This window comes from Petromyzon marinus, chromosome 27, assembly GCF_048934315.1.
Source record: "Petromyzon marinus isolate PM22_M1 ecotype Great Lakes invasive population chromosome 27, UKy_Petmar_22M1.pri1.0, whole genome shotgun sequence".
Lineage (NCBI taxonomy): Eukaryota > Metazoa > Chordata > Hyperoartia > Petromyzontiformes > Petromyzontidae > Petromyzon > Petromyzon marinus.
Window position 1 is genome coordinate 1,963,457 of NC_133693.1, and position 14,979 is coordinate 1,978,435.

The 14,979-nt window shown below is 50.5% G+C and overlaps 1 protein-coding gene across 1 annotated transcript; it reads left to right on the top strand.

The window, feature by feature from the left end:
- Positions 1-212: 212 nt before the first annotated feature.
- ALKAL2 (ALK and LTK ligand 2) lies at positions 213-14,146 on the top strand. The gene is made up of 6 exons (XM_032961815.2): positions 213-483; positions 3,819-4,088; positions 6,760-6,819; positions 9,705-9,785; positions 11,333-11,411; positions 13,018-14,146. The coding sequence occupies exons 2-5, from the start codon at positions 3,821-3,823 to the stop codon at positions 11,395-11,397; spliced, it is 474 nt and encodes a 157-aa protein (XP_032817706.1). The 5' UTR covers positions 213-483; positions 3,819-3,820; the 3' UTR covers positions 11,398-11,411; positions 13,018-14,146.
- Positions 14,147-14,979: the final 833 nt, after the last annotated feature.

The following is a 14,979-nucleotide window of genomic DNA, read 5'->3' on the forward strand; positions in this document are numbered from 1 at the left end:
CCTTGCCCCCTACCTCCTCCTTCCAAAAAAACACAAGCGCATGCCATCTGTGTGGTGAGATGTGCGTAATATCTATGATATATTCTATCAAATACGTAACGCGCGGTCCATCAAACGGGGCCGTGTCTCAAAATAGCTCGGGGAGGGGGTGGGGTGATAGGGGGGGGGCACAGTGTGAATAAAGGAGGAGGGGTATGTGGAGGAGGGAAGGAGGTGGGCGAGATTGCGCCTCAAGTGTTACATCCACCCACTGTTGACTAGACGGGGCGTGCTGTCTGTCCTGTATATAAGCGAGACACTCTCGGCCCCAGCGCCAGGGTTAATAACGAGGCAGTTGGGAAGAGAATACAAGTTGTCAAGCTCGAATTTGTCGTGCGTTGTTGTTTTCCGGCTCGTAAGAACCCGTCGCAAGTCGAAGCAAAGGACGTTGAAGAGGCGTAACGTGAAGCTCCATCTTCAACTCCTGCCGCCGCGAGTCGTAAGGTGAGAGAGGCATCGCAGCGACCATGTCGAGCGATTAGACGCACGTGCGCAGACGCACCCCACACGGTAGGCAAATATTGGTGTTCGGGTTTCATGACTCCAGGTCAGTCCGTGTGCAGGCTCTATGTGTGGATTAATGGCATTGTAGGATCTTGAGAGATGACATCTTCATCCGGCAGTGGATTGATCGCAGCCGATGAACTACAAGCCACAGGCTGCCTCATGCTGTCCAACTGCTGAATCTGTAATTCCCGATCTATCGTTGCAAGTCAGTCACTAGACAGACTCGCTGTGGAATGCACTCACACACGCGGCCCTACACTTCAGTTCGTATAATTTAATTAAGCGGAACCCGCACGTCGCGGAATGCACGTGTACAACAAACCACATCAAACATTATTATTGCTTTGGTACAATGTAAGAGCTCGATTGGCGGGGCGTTAATTATTAAATAAATAAAACCACAGTAAGTATTGCAAGGAAGATGTAAATATGCAATAATACGTGAACCTTACACATTCCTGTTATTAACAAATCACGTGCAACGGGATGTAAACACGTTTCGAACATGTAAACAAGTTATCATTACCGTGACTCATCTTACTGCCATTGCACCTTGTTTGCATTCACCATAAGGATATTGCTTTTCACACGAGCAAACATTACATTAATCGTGTTTCGGATTGGTTAATGCGCAGCGCTGCGAACCAACCCAACGCCCCTGGGTGCCGTTCCCGGCCACAGCGAGCGTGAGCAGCGACAGTGATATCTGAGACCGGTGCTGCCTCTCTCCACACCGCCTCGCCCCACCAACAACCCGCACTGACCAGCGTGCTGAAGTATGGTCAAAGCAACACGACCATGACTGACATGGCGTGGGTGGTGGGAGAAGAGGGACTGTCATCCGTCCAGCAGCAGATTGACCAAGGCGATGTATAAGTAATCCCGTTCTCAGACAGTTTGGCTGCCTCTTATATTGAATGTCGAGGAGCACACGGGCCTGCATAATTCGTACGACCGTTATTATCGAGACATGACCCCGTAGGTTCGCGTATGGTATCTGCGTATTATTGCAGGCTCAGTCTGTGTGTGGATAGAGTTCAGCAAATGAGTGTGAGCGATGCCCCAGTAAAACAGCGGCGCACGGCTCCCAGCAATAATCCTCGGACCTCACGTGCCGTGGCTACCTCCATTCATCTCAGCCGGCACGAACACAGCCGCGGGCACGTGAGACGGAGCGGTGGCCCATGGTTAGCACACTACAATTCTGAACCAGCTTAGCTGAGTTCGGTTCCCGACCAGGGCTAACATCAGTGGTAACTGGGTCGCTTCTAGACGGCCCTCCCGTTCTTCGCCAATTCGCATTGTCCAGCGTGGTGAAGTATGGCCAAATAACACCGTCCCCCTCCCCGTTACCGACACGGCATGGGGAGGCCTTCATCTAGCAGTGGATTGCCAAGGGGCTGTTTATTATTATTGGTATTATTTTGTATATACAATGGTCCAGACACCTTGCTTGGACTTGATGCATTAAGAGGGGCGCATTCATCTTGGCTGGCACCAACCAGCCCCGTGCACCGATGCGTGGTGTAGATTTGTGAATGTTTCCACATTCTCGGGTGATCGCAACGAGCCACGTTGCACCTGTGCGCAAGGTCTGCACAGACGAAGATGCGGGTGGCGGCTACCGGAGTCTGGCAATGGGTTATTGACGCAACCGAGCGTCGGTTACCGTCACGGACACGCGGCGGGTCACGTGCGGCGCTGCGGTGGCGCGAGAGCATTCCCAAAGCGAGCTTGGAGGGACCGCAGCAGCCCAGGGCACCAATGCGCATTTAATATCAACGCACGGGTGCCTCGAATGTCAGTCTCAAATTCAAATCCTAAGACACGTAGCAGACTCATTCGCTTATCTGTCAAATTGATCGGTCGCATCTCGACATTGTCTGCTGCTCGCTTCTCTCGCGCCTCGCTAGATCTCTCTTGTTGTGGTGTACATCTCTCTCCTATCTCACTACATCTCTACATCATGTCTATATCTTTACATTAATTAGGGACGGGCTAAAACATTGTCTGCTTTTTAGGGGCCCCAATGAACTAGCGCCACCACTACTGGTTACCCGTTTCTGATAACCGAATATCAATCGATCGTTTCTGACATTGAACGCATGAATACTCTGCCTTCTAACGAATATACGTATATGCTTTGAGCGCAAGATGTGACTTTAAATTAAATTGGGGTTCAGAGCGCAGTGCGCTAACCACTGCGCCACAGCTCCTTCCGAAAAGCGAAATAACTTGTTGGGCAATAGTATATGATGCGCCTTTCGTTTCTGAAACTTTATCTAAGGAGAATAATATTCACTGGTACAACATCCCTTTGGCGGGGGGGGGGGGGGGGGAGCATGATCCCTCATGGGTTTTCATTTCGGCTCAAGAATATCGGAAGATGCTGATCATGGGGCGGAATCTAATCTGATTAAACGATATTTGTAATGATGTCCATCTCTCTCCTCGCTCAATTACATCGGAGGATAGCGGTGATGGTGATGATGTGACGACATTTGGTCAATAGATAATTGATGTTGATGACCATCATGCTAACGGGTACTCGCGTGGTAACAGAGGGTTGATTTTAGATGACGCTATTGATGATTGTTTGGGCTCTCACGTGGCTACGCCGTATTGGATAATAATGATGATAATAACGATAATGCATCTGCCACGCTGATGATCGCATCCACCAAAATAAACACGATCATCAACAACGCCGTGGCCTTGAAAGGAAACGTATACAATCGGCGACGTTTCGGGCAATAACCCATCTTTATTGCGCAGGGGCCAGTGCCCTGGAAAACGTCGATTATATTACATATCTCTATATTTTGAAGACACAGCGCCACTGCTGAACGTGTTGATGTGTTGTTGTTGTTGTTAACTGTCTTTGTGAACCATCAACCAACAGTAGCAGCAGCAGCAGCTAATTTCTGTACTCGGCCATGCAGGGCGGTGGGAGGGCAGCGGGCGTGAAGCGCCACCAACCTCGACCTCCCGTGTCTGTCTCCTGCCACATGTCCCAGCGGGGGGGGGGGGGGGGTCGGCAACCTGCGGCTCTCTATGAACGACTGTCTCCTCGACGTCATTCATGAAGGGCCGCCGTCTTGTATTCACGTGCATTGCGGCTTTTGGAATATTCAGTTGTGTGTGTTTTTTAGTTTTACAGAATTGTGTCTCTTCTCGTTATTTTGTTCGCCGTCCTCCTGTTGACGAGCCGCAGCGTCACCGCCACCAACCCCCCCACCCCTTCTCTCCCTCTCCTCCTCCGCTGTACGCAGAAATGGCTGCCATACGCGTGCACGCGCTGCTGGGGCTGCTGGCGCTGCTGGCGGCGTCGGCGCGCTGCTGGGACGGAGCTGCGGGTCTCCAGGCGGGGCTGGCGTCTCGCCAGTCCCTGTTGGACCTCGTCCTCGCCGCGCTGGAGGAGCTCGAGCGAGGCGGCGGGACACGCCACTCCTCCTCGCCCCTCGCATTCCCCTCCTCCGAGGACCTCGCGGGGAACGCGGCCGAGATGTCACGCATCCCGTCCGAGATATTCTTCCCCATAGGTGACACGCGCGCGCGTGTGTGTGTCAGCGTGTGTGTGTCAGCGTGTGTGTGTGTGTCAGCGTCTGTGTGTGTGTGTCAGTGTGTGTGTGTGTCAGCGTGTGTGTGTGTGTCAGCGTGTGTGTTGGCCACCCACCCCTTCGTGTGTGCCGTGCCGGCCTTCATAGGTGCTCGCTTACATCGCTATCCCCCCAAAAAGTCTGTTAAGTCTATCGGGGAGGATCTTTGTCTCTTGCGAGTGCGTGCGTGATTATGGAGTAGGAATGTAATGGAAAATGCCTCGCGCTACGAACCAGACGACCAGAGGTCGATTTCCCAGCAACGGTCAACATTGGTGACGAATATCTGAACCGGTCGCGAGTCTGCCCTTGGTCGACTCACCATGAAACACGTGTACCTGGTGTGGTGTGTAAATGTCAGCACCGGAGAGACAACGGCGGTAGGGCTTGGATCTGGTCACACCTCTCCTTCATGCCGCTGAATCGACCTCATGAAGGTCGATACAGCTAACGGCACTTGTTACAACGGTCATTAACGCTAGACGGAGAATCGCAGTGTTTGTGTTTATGTATATGTGTGCATGTGTATTTTGATTTTGATCTCCTGCGAACGGAATCATCGTTCCGGATTCTTGGGATTTTTGCACATTTTTTTACGCAGTATGAGCATACGGTGCTTTTTTTGGAAGATGTAATTTTTTTTATAGGGGATGTTTCAATTTGCGTGCAGTAAATTTGAAATGTATCTCGTAATTTTATTGTTTGTTGCAGCTGCACCCGAATCAAGAGCAGAATGGCTCACAGGGTTAAACCAAATAAATGAAACTGAAAAACTAATTCAATTCTGGGGCTTGCGCACCTGCCGGATGTTTTTGTTACCTGGCCCACTCCTAGGTTGATTTGGCCAAAAATAAATAGCATCTCATGCGGCGGACATGATAGCCATACACTACCTCCTCGCAGGCAGCCTTAGTTGGCATTTAATAACGCCACTTGCCTGACATTGTCTGCCAATGCGTTCTATCGATACCCGCCATCATAACGCGTGCGTCCTGGACCTTGCCCAAGCAACACTCCACCTCGGGCGTGATGTCACCAACGTTCATCCTCGCGGCGGCCAAAAAGTCATCCCAGCGGGGGCGGGGGGAGTCATTTCTGTAATTTTGAATCTTGGCTGGCCACGGTCCATCGCTCGCGGTGACACAGGGAGGAGAGGCGCCACGCGGGAAGCCCTGTTGAACACGTGGCCCCGTGTGACCCAGCGACCCTTCACTCGCGACCCCGCCGCGTTGCTCCGCGTGAGGCCCCAACGAGCGCCGAGGGCCCACCGTGCGGTGGATGCGGCAGCTCCCCGTGTCTTTTTTATGTAAAAAAGAACTGTTAGTATGACGACTCAACGCGAGCAGCCCGGTACAAAGCCGCCCACCACCGAACGGAGGGGGGGGGGTGACGAAAGTTCCCCGGTTGCTCCCCGTGCCTCGTCACTGCTTACCCAGGAGCGTGGCCGCAAATTATCTCCGTCATCATCGGCCACGGTCAATCCGCTGCTGGATGAAGGCCTCCCCCCAAGCCTACCACTTTACGATCGTTTCGGGCATGATCGTCCACGAACTTCATCGCTCCACCTCAACCGTGGACGTTTCATTCCTTGGCCGCAACTCCGTTGTTATTGTTCGCCATCGGCCATCGTCCATCCCTTCTCACGACGTTTCGTGTCAATCAAATAGTTGCTTCAGAAGCTGGACGGTGATCTATTTATAGATACCGTATTGAAACAACAGGGATACGTTGTGAAGAAAATACATTGTTATTTCAAAACATATATGTAGAAACATCCACCAATCTCAGCGCACGTATTATTCACTAGTAAAGGTGTTTCTTCCGTCAGCCAAGGAACCACCGCTTTCAGAGTCTGCAACCACCTGTTCAGAATGTAGTTCATTGACGATTATAATCAATGGGGTGTCTATACATGGATCGCCCCGTACATATGCAGCGCGCGAACGTCAAAATCCAATGAAATCTGGGGGCGCTCGCGACTTTCGCGACTGACCAATCCTTACGGGCCCAGCGCCGATCAACGACGCTCAAAGAGCGCCTCACGTTGGGCTCCACGGCCCCTTCCCTCCGGAGCCGCGCCCGCGGTGCGGTGGTCAGCGTGCACGACGCGCAGGACCCAAGAGGTCACCGGTTCGATTCCATCGCCCGGCGCGGCGGCTTTTAAACGGTTGTGCGAGTTTCTCGAACGCCCCGCTACCAAACCCCGCCGCCTCTACCCAGGGCACGTCGTGTGTCGGCGGGGTAAAGTGTGGGCAAGCTCACGTCTCTCGAGACATCTGGCGAGTTTGAAAAAGTAGGCCAAAATAGCCTCCCGCAGGGGCTCTGCGGAGCTTCCTCCACCAACTGCTCGCTGATTGTAATGTGTGAATGTTTAAAATCTCCTTATCTACGTACGTTGGACTTTTGTCGCGCCGTACGTAGCCAACCGTGCTAATCGGAGGTGCGATTAGCAGGGTTATGCGTGCGCGTGAAATAAAATTCCCGCAGTGTTCGTTGTCCCTCTCGATGTGTGCGTCTGTCTGCCAGTGGCAGTGCGGGCAGCTCGCGGTCGGGAGCGATCGGCACTGGCCGTGAGCTAACGGTGGCCTCGTGTTTTGCTTTCTTTCTCCCACAGCGATCGATACCCGTGACCCGAGTCTGAAAGAGAAATTCATCAAACACGTCACCAATAAGAGTGAGTTGTGCATCGCACTCACAGTTTTCACCCCCGCGTGATTGCTCACTCCCTCGTTCGCTCACTCCCTCTCCCTCTAGCCCAATCGCTCCCTCACTCACTAATTCACTGACTCGCTCGCTCACTCCCTCTTGCTCACTCGCTCTCTCACTTGCCCACACACTCTTGCTCACTCACTGACTGGCTCGCTCATTCCCTCTTGGTCACTCGCCCCCTCACTTACTCACTCACTGACTGGCTCGCTCATTCCCTGTTGGTCACTCGCTTCCTCGCTCACTCATTCCCTCTTGACTGTCTCGCCCGCTCACTCTCTCTTGCTAATTCACTTACCACCAACACTTATTTTTTGGCCGCATCAAGCAACTAAAATTCATGTTCAGAAAACGAGGCTTTGGTTTTTGCTTTTATGCATTTGCTTATCTGTTACATTTGTACTGTGCTCTTGGCATCATATTGTCAATATAAACATTTCCACTTTGAACTCATGCAGTGACCAGTACATCCAACCAAAACGGTCAGGGCAACATTTCAAACGGAATAATTTTTCAGATCCCTGGTGTAGACTGAAGTAAGGTGGCATTTGACTAGTAGTAGGCAGAACCATTGTGAGAGACATACTGTGTAGGTCACTGAGATAATGTCTGGTTCACCGACCCCAGGAAAACCTACGTAGCTGATGGGAGGCCGCGGTGGCGAGATCTTAACTACCTTGCCTGGTATGCAGGGGGTCTTGGGTTTGATCCTAATCCTGATGTCTGAATATTTAGAGTTTGCATGTTCTCTCTCCCCATGTTCACGTGGATCTTTCTCCTGGTTTTTCCCTCCACATTTAGAATGAACATGCGTTTAGAGTATTTGGCTGCAATAGATTTCAAAGTGACAAGCCACATCATTGGGCTATCATTTGTGGCCAGGTCGCTTCTGAAAAAAACAGCCATATAGCTAAATGGGCCTTACCCGGTAAAATAAAACATAGTTTAGTGTAATGAATCTCCTGAAGAGCGGCCTCTAGAAAGATTATCTCACAGAACTACAAATGAGGTCCCTGAAATTGCCTCTTATCCAAACGAGGGTTGCGGGGTGCTTCAGGGACACTAGAGAACCAGCAATAATAATAATAATATAGCGCACAAAGGTAACGAATACCCCATTATACAATGTAACACCGTTCGACCCCCACCTTCCCCGCCACGCCACTTGCCCACACACGCCCACATTCTCCCACGCTACCTTGAACCGCCACCACCACCACCCAGACAGCAGGGACGGTGGGTGGGTGGGTGGGCTGTTCGTAATTACCAGTCGTAGCCCGCTGACCGCTGGACTTGCCAGCAACGGTCTCGTGTGAGCTAAAGATCCCCCGCGCGTGTAATACAATTCCACGGTCATTGGCGACCAATTTGCTCCGTCCATTTATTGAACCGCGACTGCTTCAATCAGGGTCTTGTTTAAAAAAAAAATCCTTTTCAGTGCCCAGAGTCTGTGCCACACTCTGACAAAACAAGACGGACAATTTTGGCGCCCTGCCACGTGATCGCACTGTGGCCTCTGTATGTGTGTGTGTGTCAGTAGCGCAGTGGTTAGCGCACTGCGCTATGCGCCATGAACCCAGTGACCCCAGGTTGATTTGATTCCCGGACTTGGCCAACATCATCGGTAAAATATCTTAACCGGTCCCTAAGTCGACTCAGAGTTAAACGAGGACAAGGTTTTGTGTGTAAACATGAGCAATGGGGAGACAAAGGCGGGCGGGTGTGGTACTTGCCCACACCACCCCCTTGGTGTGCTCTGTGCCGGCCTTAATAGGTGCTCGCTAACAGCTCTTGCCGCATCAGCCTTTGTGACTGTAATATTGATGTCTTTGTTACAGTATACACACTACGCGCACAGATCCAGACTCAAAGCCTCACGTGTCACCACCGCACACTTGGTGACATGGTGGCCAGGAGATTCTTGAATCTATTCTTGTGGAATTTTGAGTGTTTCCCCCGCGGTATGTGTGATGGGTTTTCTCCAAGCACTGTCGCCTCCTTCCCCTATGGACACGAACATCCCACTGCAGGAAACCTCCTGATAGAAAAGAGTCTGGGAACTCAGTGACGCTTTCGTGGCTAAATAAAGGACATCATTATTATAGTTGTTGTTGGAATGCGCCAGGCATAATTGGTCATGTAATCCATACCGGGTTGCTGCCAGACTACAGCAAGTGGCATGTGACTTGTAGTCGCCACGGCCATAGCGGGAGATACTGGATGTGGTGTGCAGGGTTTGGAGGTATTTTTGTTCCGCGCTCGCTGTGCCGCACAGCCCTGGATGAGATGAATCCCTCGGAGTGCGCGAACACCGGTGGGAGCGGGGCGGGGTGGGGGCTCGACATCGACACGCTCTTCAACGCTGGCTGATAATTATTGGACGTGTTGATTAGGGGGGCTATGCTCATTAGGGGCCATCCATTTAGAACGTACACATGGAGGGGGTTGGGGGGTTAACCCAAATGCGTACGCTTGGTATGGGTAGTCTACTGACATTGTACGAATAGGAAACGGGGGGGGGGGTGAAGCCTCGATAATAATTTGTCTACATTGGCCTTCAAATGAGTTAGATAGTCGGGCGGTGGACTATCTGTTTGCTTAAACACGTTAATATTATTAATCCTTGATCGTTTCTGCGTGGATTAAATATCGGCCGTTCTATAGGATTGGGAGGGGGGGGTGCGTCAGGCGAACGTACACAAGTGGGGGGGGGGGGGGTGTAAACAGTCCACGTGCGTACAGGGACGGGGGGGAGGGGTCAAGTTTTGACAGATTTTTTGCGTACCTACTAAATGGATGGCCCCTTATTGCGTGTGTTGTGTGTGTGTGTGTTGGTGTCTTTGCGGGTTGCAGGTTCCATGTACATGTCACCGGAATGCAGTCGGCAGTTCTACCGGCTCTACCACAACACCCGCGACTGCACGGTCCGCTCCTGTAAGTCCGCATTACTCCACGGCTCGGATATATAGCCACGAAACAAATACCCTGCGGCATGGGCTTTGATTTCTCACTCAACATAATCTGGGGGCGCTCGTAGACTCGACTAGGCGGCACGTGGTGAGCCACAACCAAAGCGAGATGTGCACTTGATGTGGCATGCCGGGACTCACCAATGCTTTCTTGTATAAATAAAGGGCATTATTATGATTGTAATACACAGGGCTTCATTGGTCACTGAATGTTTTCCGAGTTGGGCGCCAACACTTGGCCAAGCTCTGTGGTTCAATATTGGGACGTTTAGCCAAACTAAGTTAGTGTGTCTAAAATGTGCTCCTATGGGGTGGTGGGATCGTTTGGATGTTGAAGGCCAGGCTGGATGCGATGGGAGCACTACGTACTGGGCATTAGGGTGTGTGGTTCGCAGCGAAGTGATTCTGGCGTCAACCAGGGCAGCGTGCATGGCACCCGGTGAACGCGTCGCAGCCCAAAGACGGGCTGCTCTGAGACGCATGAGATAGACATCGGCTGGGTTATTTGTCTTTATCTTTGTATGGTGAACGTCTTTTGCACCGTGCGGAGCCAACCGTGCTAATCAGAGGCGCAGGGGAAGGACAACAAACTAAACACAAACATATATATGCGCCCAAAACCACTTATACAATTCCATATTCCTACGGAGGGGGTCAATAGCGGGCTGAATTTCTCATGGAATATTTTCCAGAGATCAGCCCCAAACGTCTTTATCTGAAATTGAGCCATGCTTAACCGCAACCAGATTCTGTGTCCTTACTCTCCTCTTAAGTTGGGAGACGTTGCCAGAATAATGATTAATCAGTTATACAAAAGATATATAGAAACCTTCATGCGAGTGGTAGGCCCCGTGAAGCACTTCATTTTCACTGAGTTCCTGGTAGACTGGAACAGGCACGTGACGAGTAGTAGCCACAGCCATAGCGAGATGTATACTGGATTTGGTGTGCCGGGTGTGAAACTAATTTCCAGGTCAATGACCCAGACAAGCCCCAGCAAAATTTACGAGCCTGCACACTCGAAGCAAATCGCACTCATGCATATACGTATACCGTGCATATTTAAGATAAGATCACAGCTCCATGTCAATCCACTGCTGGATGAAGGCCCCCCCCAACACTGTATCGAGCATGGAGGGGTTGTTTGACTGAACGTTAAGCCCGCGTCGCGAGGACTCGAGTGTGAAAAGCACGAAGCAGTCGCCACTCGCCATGCCATCGCAGTGTTAAGTCCACGAGTCCAGACCACGTGTTGTACTCGTCGTTCCAATTTATTTACGTGGCCAATAACAGTGAATGTGATGGCCATTTGAAACGAACGGGGTTATCAAACACCTCGCCCTCATTAGCTGCATAAATACAGCGGTGTCACCAATGCTTAGCTACGTTACGTGGTACCAATTGTTGCTGTGGCCCACGGACTATTTATATCCTCGGTGTGGAAGCTTGGGGCTGACGTCTCATTTTCTGATTTTAGTTTTGTCTTCCTTGCCCGTGTCCTCGTGGGTGCAGACTACCGGAGGTGCGCACGCCTCCTCAGAAGACTCACCATGAGTCCGCTCTGCACCAAGAGTTAGGAGCCCTGCCGGAGGTGAGTAGCCACAACACCGGCCCTTGTGCGTAGTCCAGGCACCGGAGAGGAAACATCGCGGCCAGGTCTCGTTCGCAGCGATTATCCTCATTGTAAAACTTAACAATATCATGATGCATAATTGACTTTTAGCTTAGGCCACGTTATAGATCTGGCCAAATTTATGTCAGAAGAAAGCCCCTACCATCACCCAGCATAGCCGACATTCTGATCTCGTCCTGAAGATGTTTGGCGCAGTCTCGAGCAAAACGTTGCTTGTGAATGTTGTCCTCCAACTCACACCGGTGAGCTGAAGCAATCAGAATTGGCAGGTTAAACGCTTGTATTGTTCACTTGACAAGTTTATTGATGTTAACTGTGTTGGGTGGTGGAAGGTCTTAACGACACAAATTTAACCCAACAATAAATTATTTGTAATTATTACCCTTTTTACCGAAGAAAGCCCCACCAAATCTAATCTATCTGGTAGGAATAACAGTCCATGAGCCCAGACCAGTTATTTCATTTGTCATTTCCAACTGAGATGATATCACTCGAGCGGTTCCAACTTCTTTATGTGGCCAACACCAGTGAATAATGTGGTAACCATTACAAAGGAGTGGGGTTACCCACTACTCGCATTGGCCGTGTTAGTAAATCGGTAAGACCTAAGCTTTGCTATCTTGAGTGGTACCAGTTCTGCTCTGGCCCATGGACTATAAAGCAGAATACAAGTTATGATACAAGCACACACTGCCTATAAACACAGCTGGCTTTGCTCCTGGGGGGCGCTTTCGTAATTATTCAGTTGCCCTGTGTGAATGAAGGAGCTCTCTTTGTCTTCTTCTGAGTGACACTTTCATATCGAAAAGCTCTCACGTAGAAATCTGTGGTATGAGTCACCCTTTCTGAAACGCATGTCTTCATATCGTCATTTTGACAAGATGGGCACACGTCCTACGCATGATACGACTTGAGAGATGATTTTGCGTAATTGCTTTCTTATATATCCGAAAAAAACTTAGACAAAAGCCACGTGGTATTTGATCTTCTCTGCCTGCACATATTGCGGGACCACGCATGCAGACCAGACCCCAGTGTGCCTATTCCTGTTATGTACTTTATGGCCATTATCCAACAACACCTGGGTCTGACCCCGACTGGTGAGCTTTTGTCACGTAGTCACAGACACCTCAAAAGTGCACCTCTCCTGCCACCAGTGCGATGGCAATGCCACTGCCCTTGAGGAATGACGCTGATTGCCCTGTCAATGCGTGTGCATGCGTGCGCGCGTGTTGATTGTTGGAGCGGTAGTGTAGCGGGTAGTGCGCTGCGCGACCGAACTTGGCGACCCGAGAACGCTTGCCGCCTCGTGGCCAACACTCCAGTGACGATTATTTGAGCCGGTCCTGGATCTCCCCTGGATCGACTCAGCCTCAAATGAGTAAATGGTGCGGTGGGCAAACATCGCCACTCGGTCAGGCGTGGTGCTTGGTCACCCACCGGGTCCTCGTGTGCCGTGCCGGCCTTAAGGCTTCGCGGAGATCTCACGTTGATTGTCATCACGAGTGACGCCTCGAGCTTGTTCATGGTAAACGCATTCATTTTCTCTGTTTTGTCTGTGCAGGCAAGGGAGCGGGTGGCAGCGCTGTGTGTGCACCATAACATGAAGTGCCTTCACGTTATCCGACTTATTCTGCATGGACGTCTGTAACCCATCGTGCGCCGCTTGAAACACAAACACTGAAAAGCGGACAAAGGGTGAGAAGAAGGCCATGCTTTGCTAGAGGGGGAGGGGGGGCAATGAGGGGGAGGGGGCCCATTAGGAGACCCATTTCACGTAGGGAAAGCGCCTGGGAGAGATGGCTCAGTGGTAGGGCGAGCTGTTCGTGCTTGAAAGGCTGTGGGGGTCGACTCAGCCCATCATCCCTGCGGGGTCAATTTATATTAAAAATGGGTGGCATTTTTGGAAGAACTCGACAGTGGTTTACTTCTGGAGAGACTCGCTCTCGCCGTACGAACGTGGAATTTCCACCGCTGGCTCGGGGGGAGAGGGGGTGTAAACAGGAAGAGAGTGGTACTCTCTTTGAGAGTGCACGGGATTACCCAGACTCTCGCTCTACCCCGAGTAGCTAACGAGAGGGACGACCCTGCCACCAGCCCTGCCCCCTGAGCCGTATCCCCTTTATCGATCTCACCCCTGGTCCTAAAGCCCCTTTTTCACGTTTTGTTCGCTCTTCAGTTTTTAGTGCACTCACCCACACCTTAACTCGAGTCAGCATTTTGCACCTCACCACGCACACATTCCTACAGCTTTAAATGGGGTTCTGAGACCATGGCTTTTTGAAAACAGTGGCATTTGGCTGAAAAAAAATTGCATCCCGTCCGATGAAATGCAATGGCAGCATTATTATGAAAAAAAAAACTTTCTTCTGCTGTATATTAGCTGCAAAGTTGTTGTGGATAAGTGCAATTTTACGAAAAAATATATAATAGGCCAAGTTCGCATATACGGAACAAAAACTGCCTATATTTTATTGTTAATTTAATTGAATGGTGGTTATCTTAAATTATGTCAAAGCTATTTTTTTCACAAATGTCATCGTGCATAGTATAATTTTGAATAATTTATGCAATGCATCATCTGCAATCAAGTGAATATTCAGTGAGGGAAAATGTTATATTTGTACTAAGTTATTGGCTGTGTGAATGTAAGATATTGTATTTTAACATTTCAAAATAAACATTACAATTTTTTCATTAGTTTTTTGCATTTAACAACGCAAAAAAACACGCGATTAGCACGACCGCCGGCAGAAGGTTTGTGGGACTTCGACCTATTGCAAACTTTATCCTTGCTTTAAGAGTCTACGCTTTACATTATACACAAAGACAAAGATCCTCCGTATAGCCTTTACACACTTTTGGGGGCAAGTGCTGTCAGCGAGGGCCTATGAAGGCCGACACGGGACACGATGAGGCGGGTGGCCAGCTCCACGCCCGGCCGCCTTTGTCTCCCGAATCGAGATGTTTGCACATCAGACCGGGTCCTCATTTGAGGCTGAGTCGACCTAGGGGAGGCCCAGGACCGGTTTAGATACACGATGGAGTTGTTTGCCCATTGCAATGTGAGCCCAGTGACGGGACGACAATTCCCCGGTCGTAGCTAACATCAGTGGCGAGTGACATTTGACCAGCCCGTGTTGAAATTGTTTGGGTTATATCGTGTAAATGTAAATGTGTCGTAAGCCCCACTCTCCACCCGACACCACCAATTAAGTTAGGTTTGTCACGTGCCAATCAGTTACTATTTCAGCACGACGTTTCGCTGGTGATTATAACCAGCATCATCAGGCGATCTCGCCCAAACAACTCTTATCATGAATAATAATGATTGCGGAAGGCTACGGTGTCGATCGGCATGGTGAGGGATCGTCAAAACTACCCCCACGAATGGCACGGTGTGGCAGGGCCTTCATCCAGCAGTGGATTGACAACAGGCTATTAATATTATCAATACTGATGAACAACCCTTTTGTGAACATGCCGCTCAATGAATGCTTCCCCATGTTGCATCAGTCCTAAGGGG

Coding starts and splice junctions, on each gene's coding strand:
- ALKAL2 (XM_032961815.2), top strand. CDS start 3,821: ATGGCTGCCATACGCGTGCACGCGCTGCTGGGGCTGCTGGCGCTGCTG. Junction 4,089..6,759: donor CGAGATATTCTTCCCCATAG/GTGACACGCGCG, acceptor TTTCTCCCACAG/CGATCGATACCCGTGACCCG. Junction 6,820..9,704: donor CAAACACGTCACCAATAAGA/GTGAGTTGTGCA, acceptor TGCGGGTTGCAG/GTTCCATGTACATGTCACCG.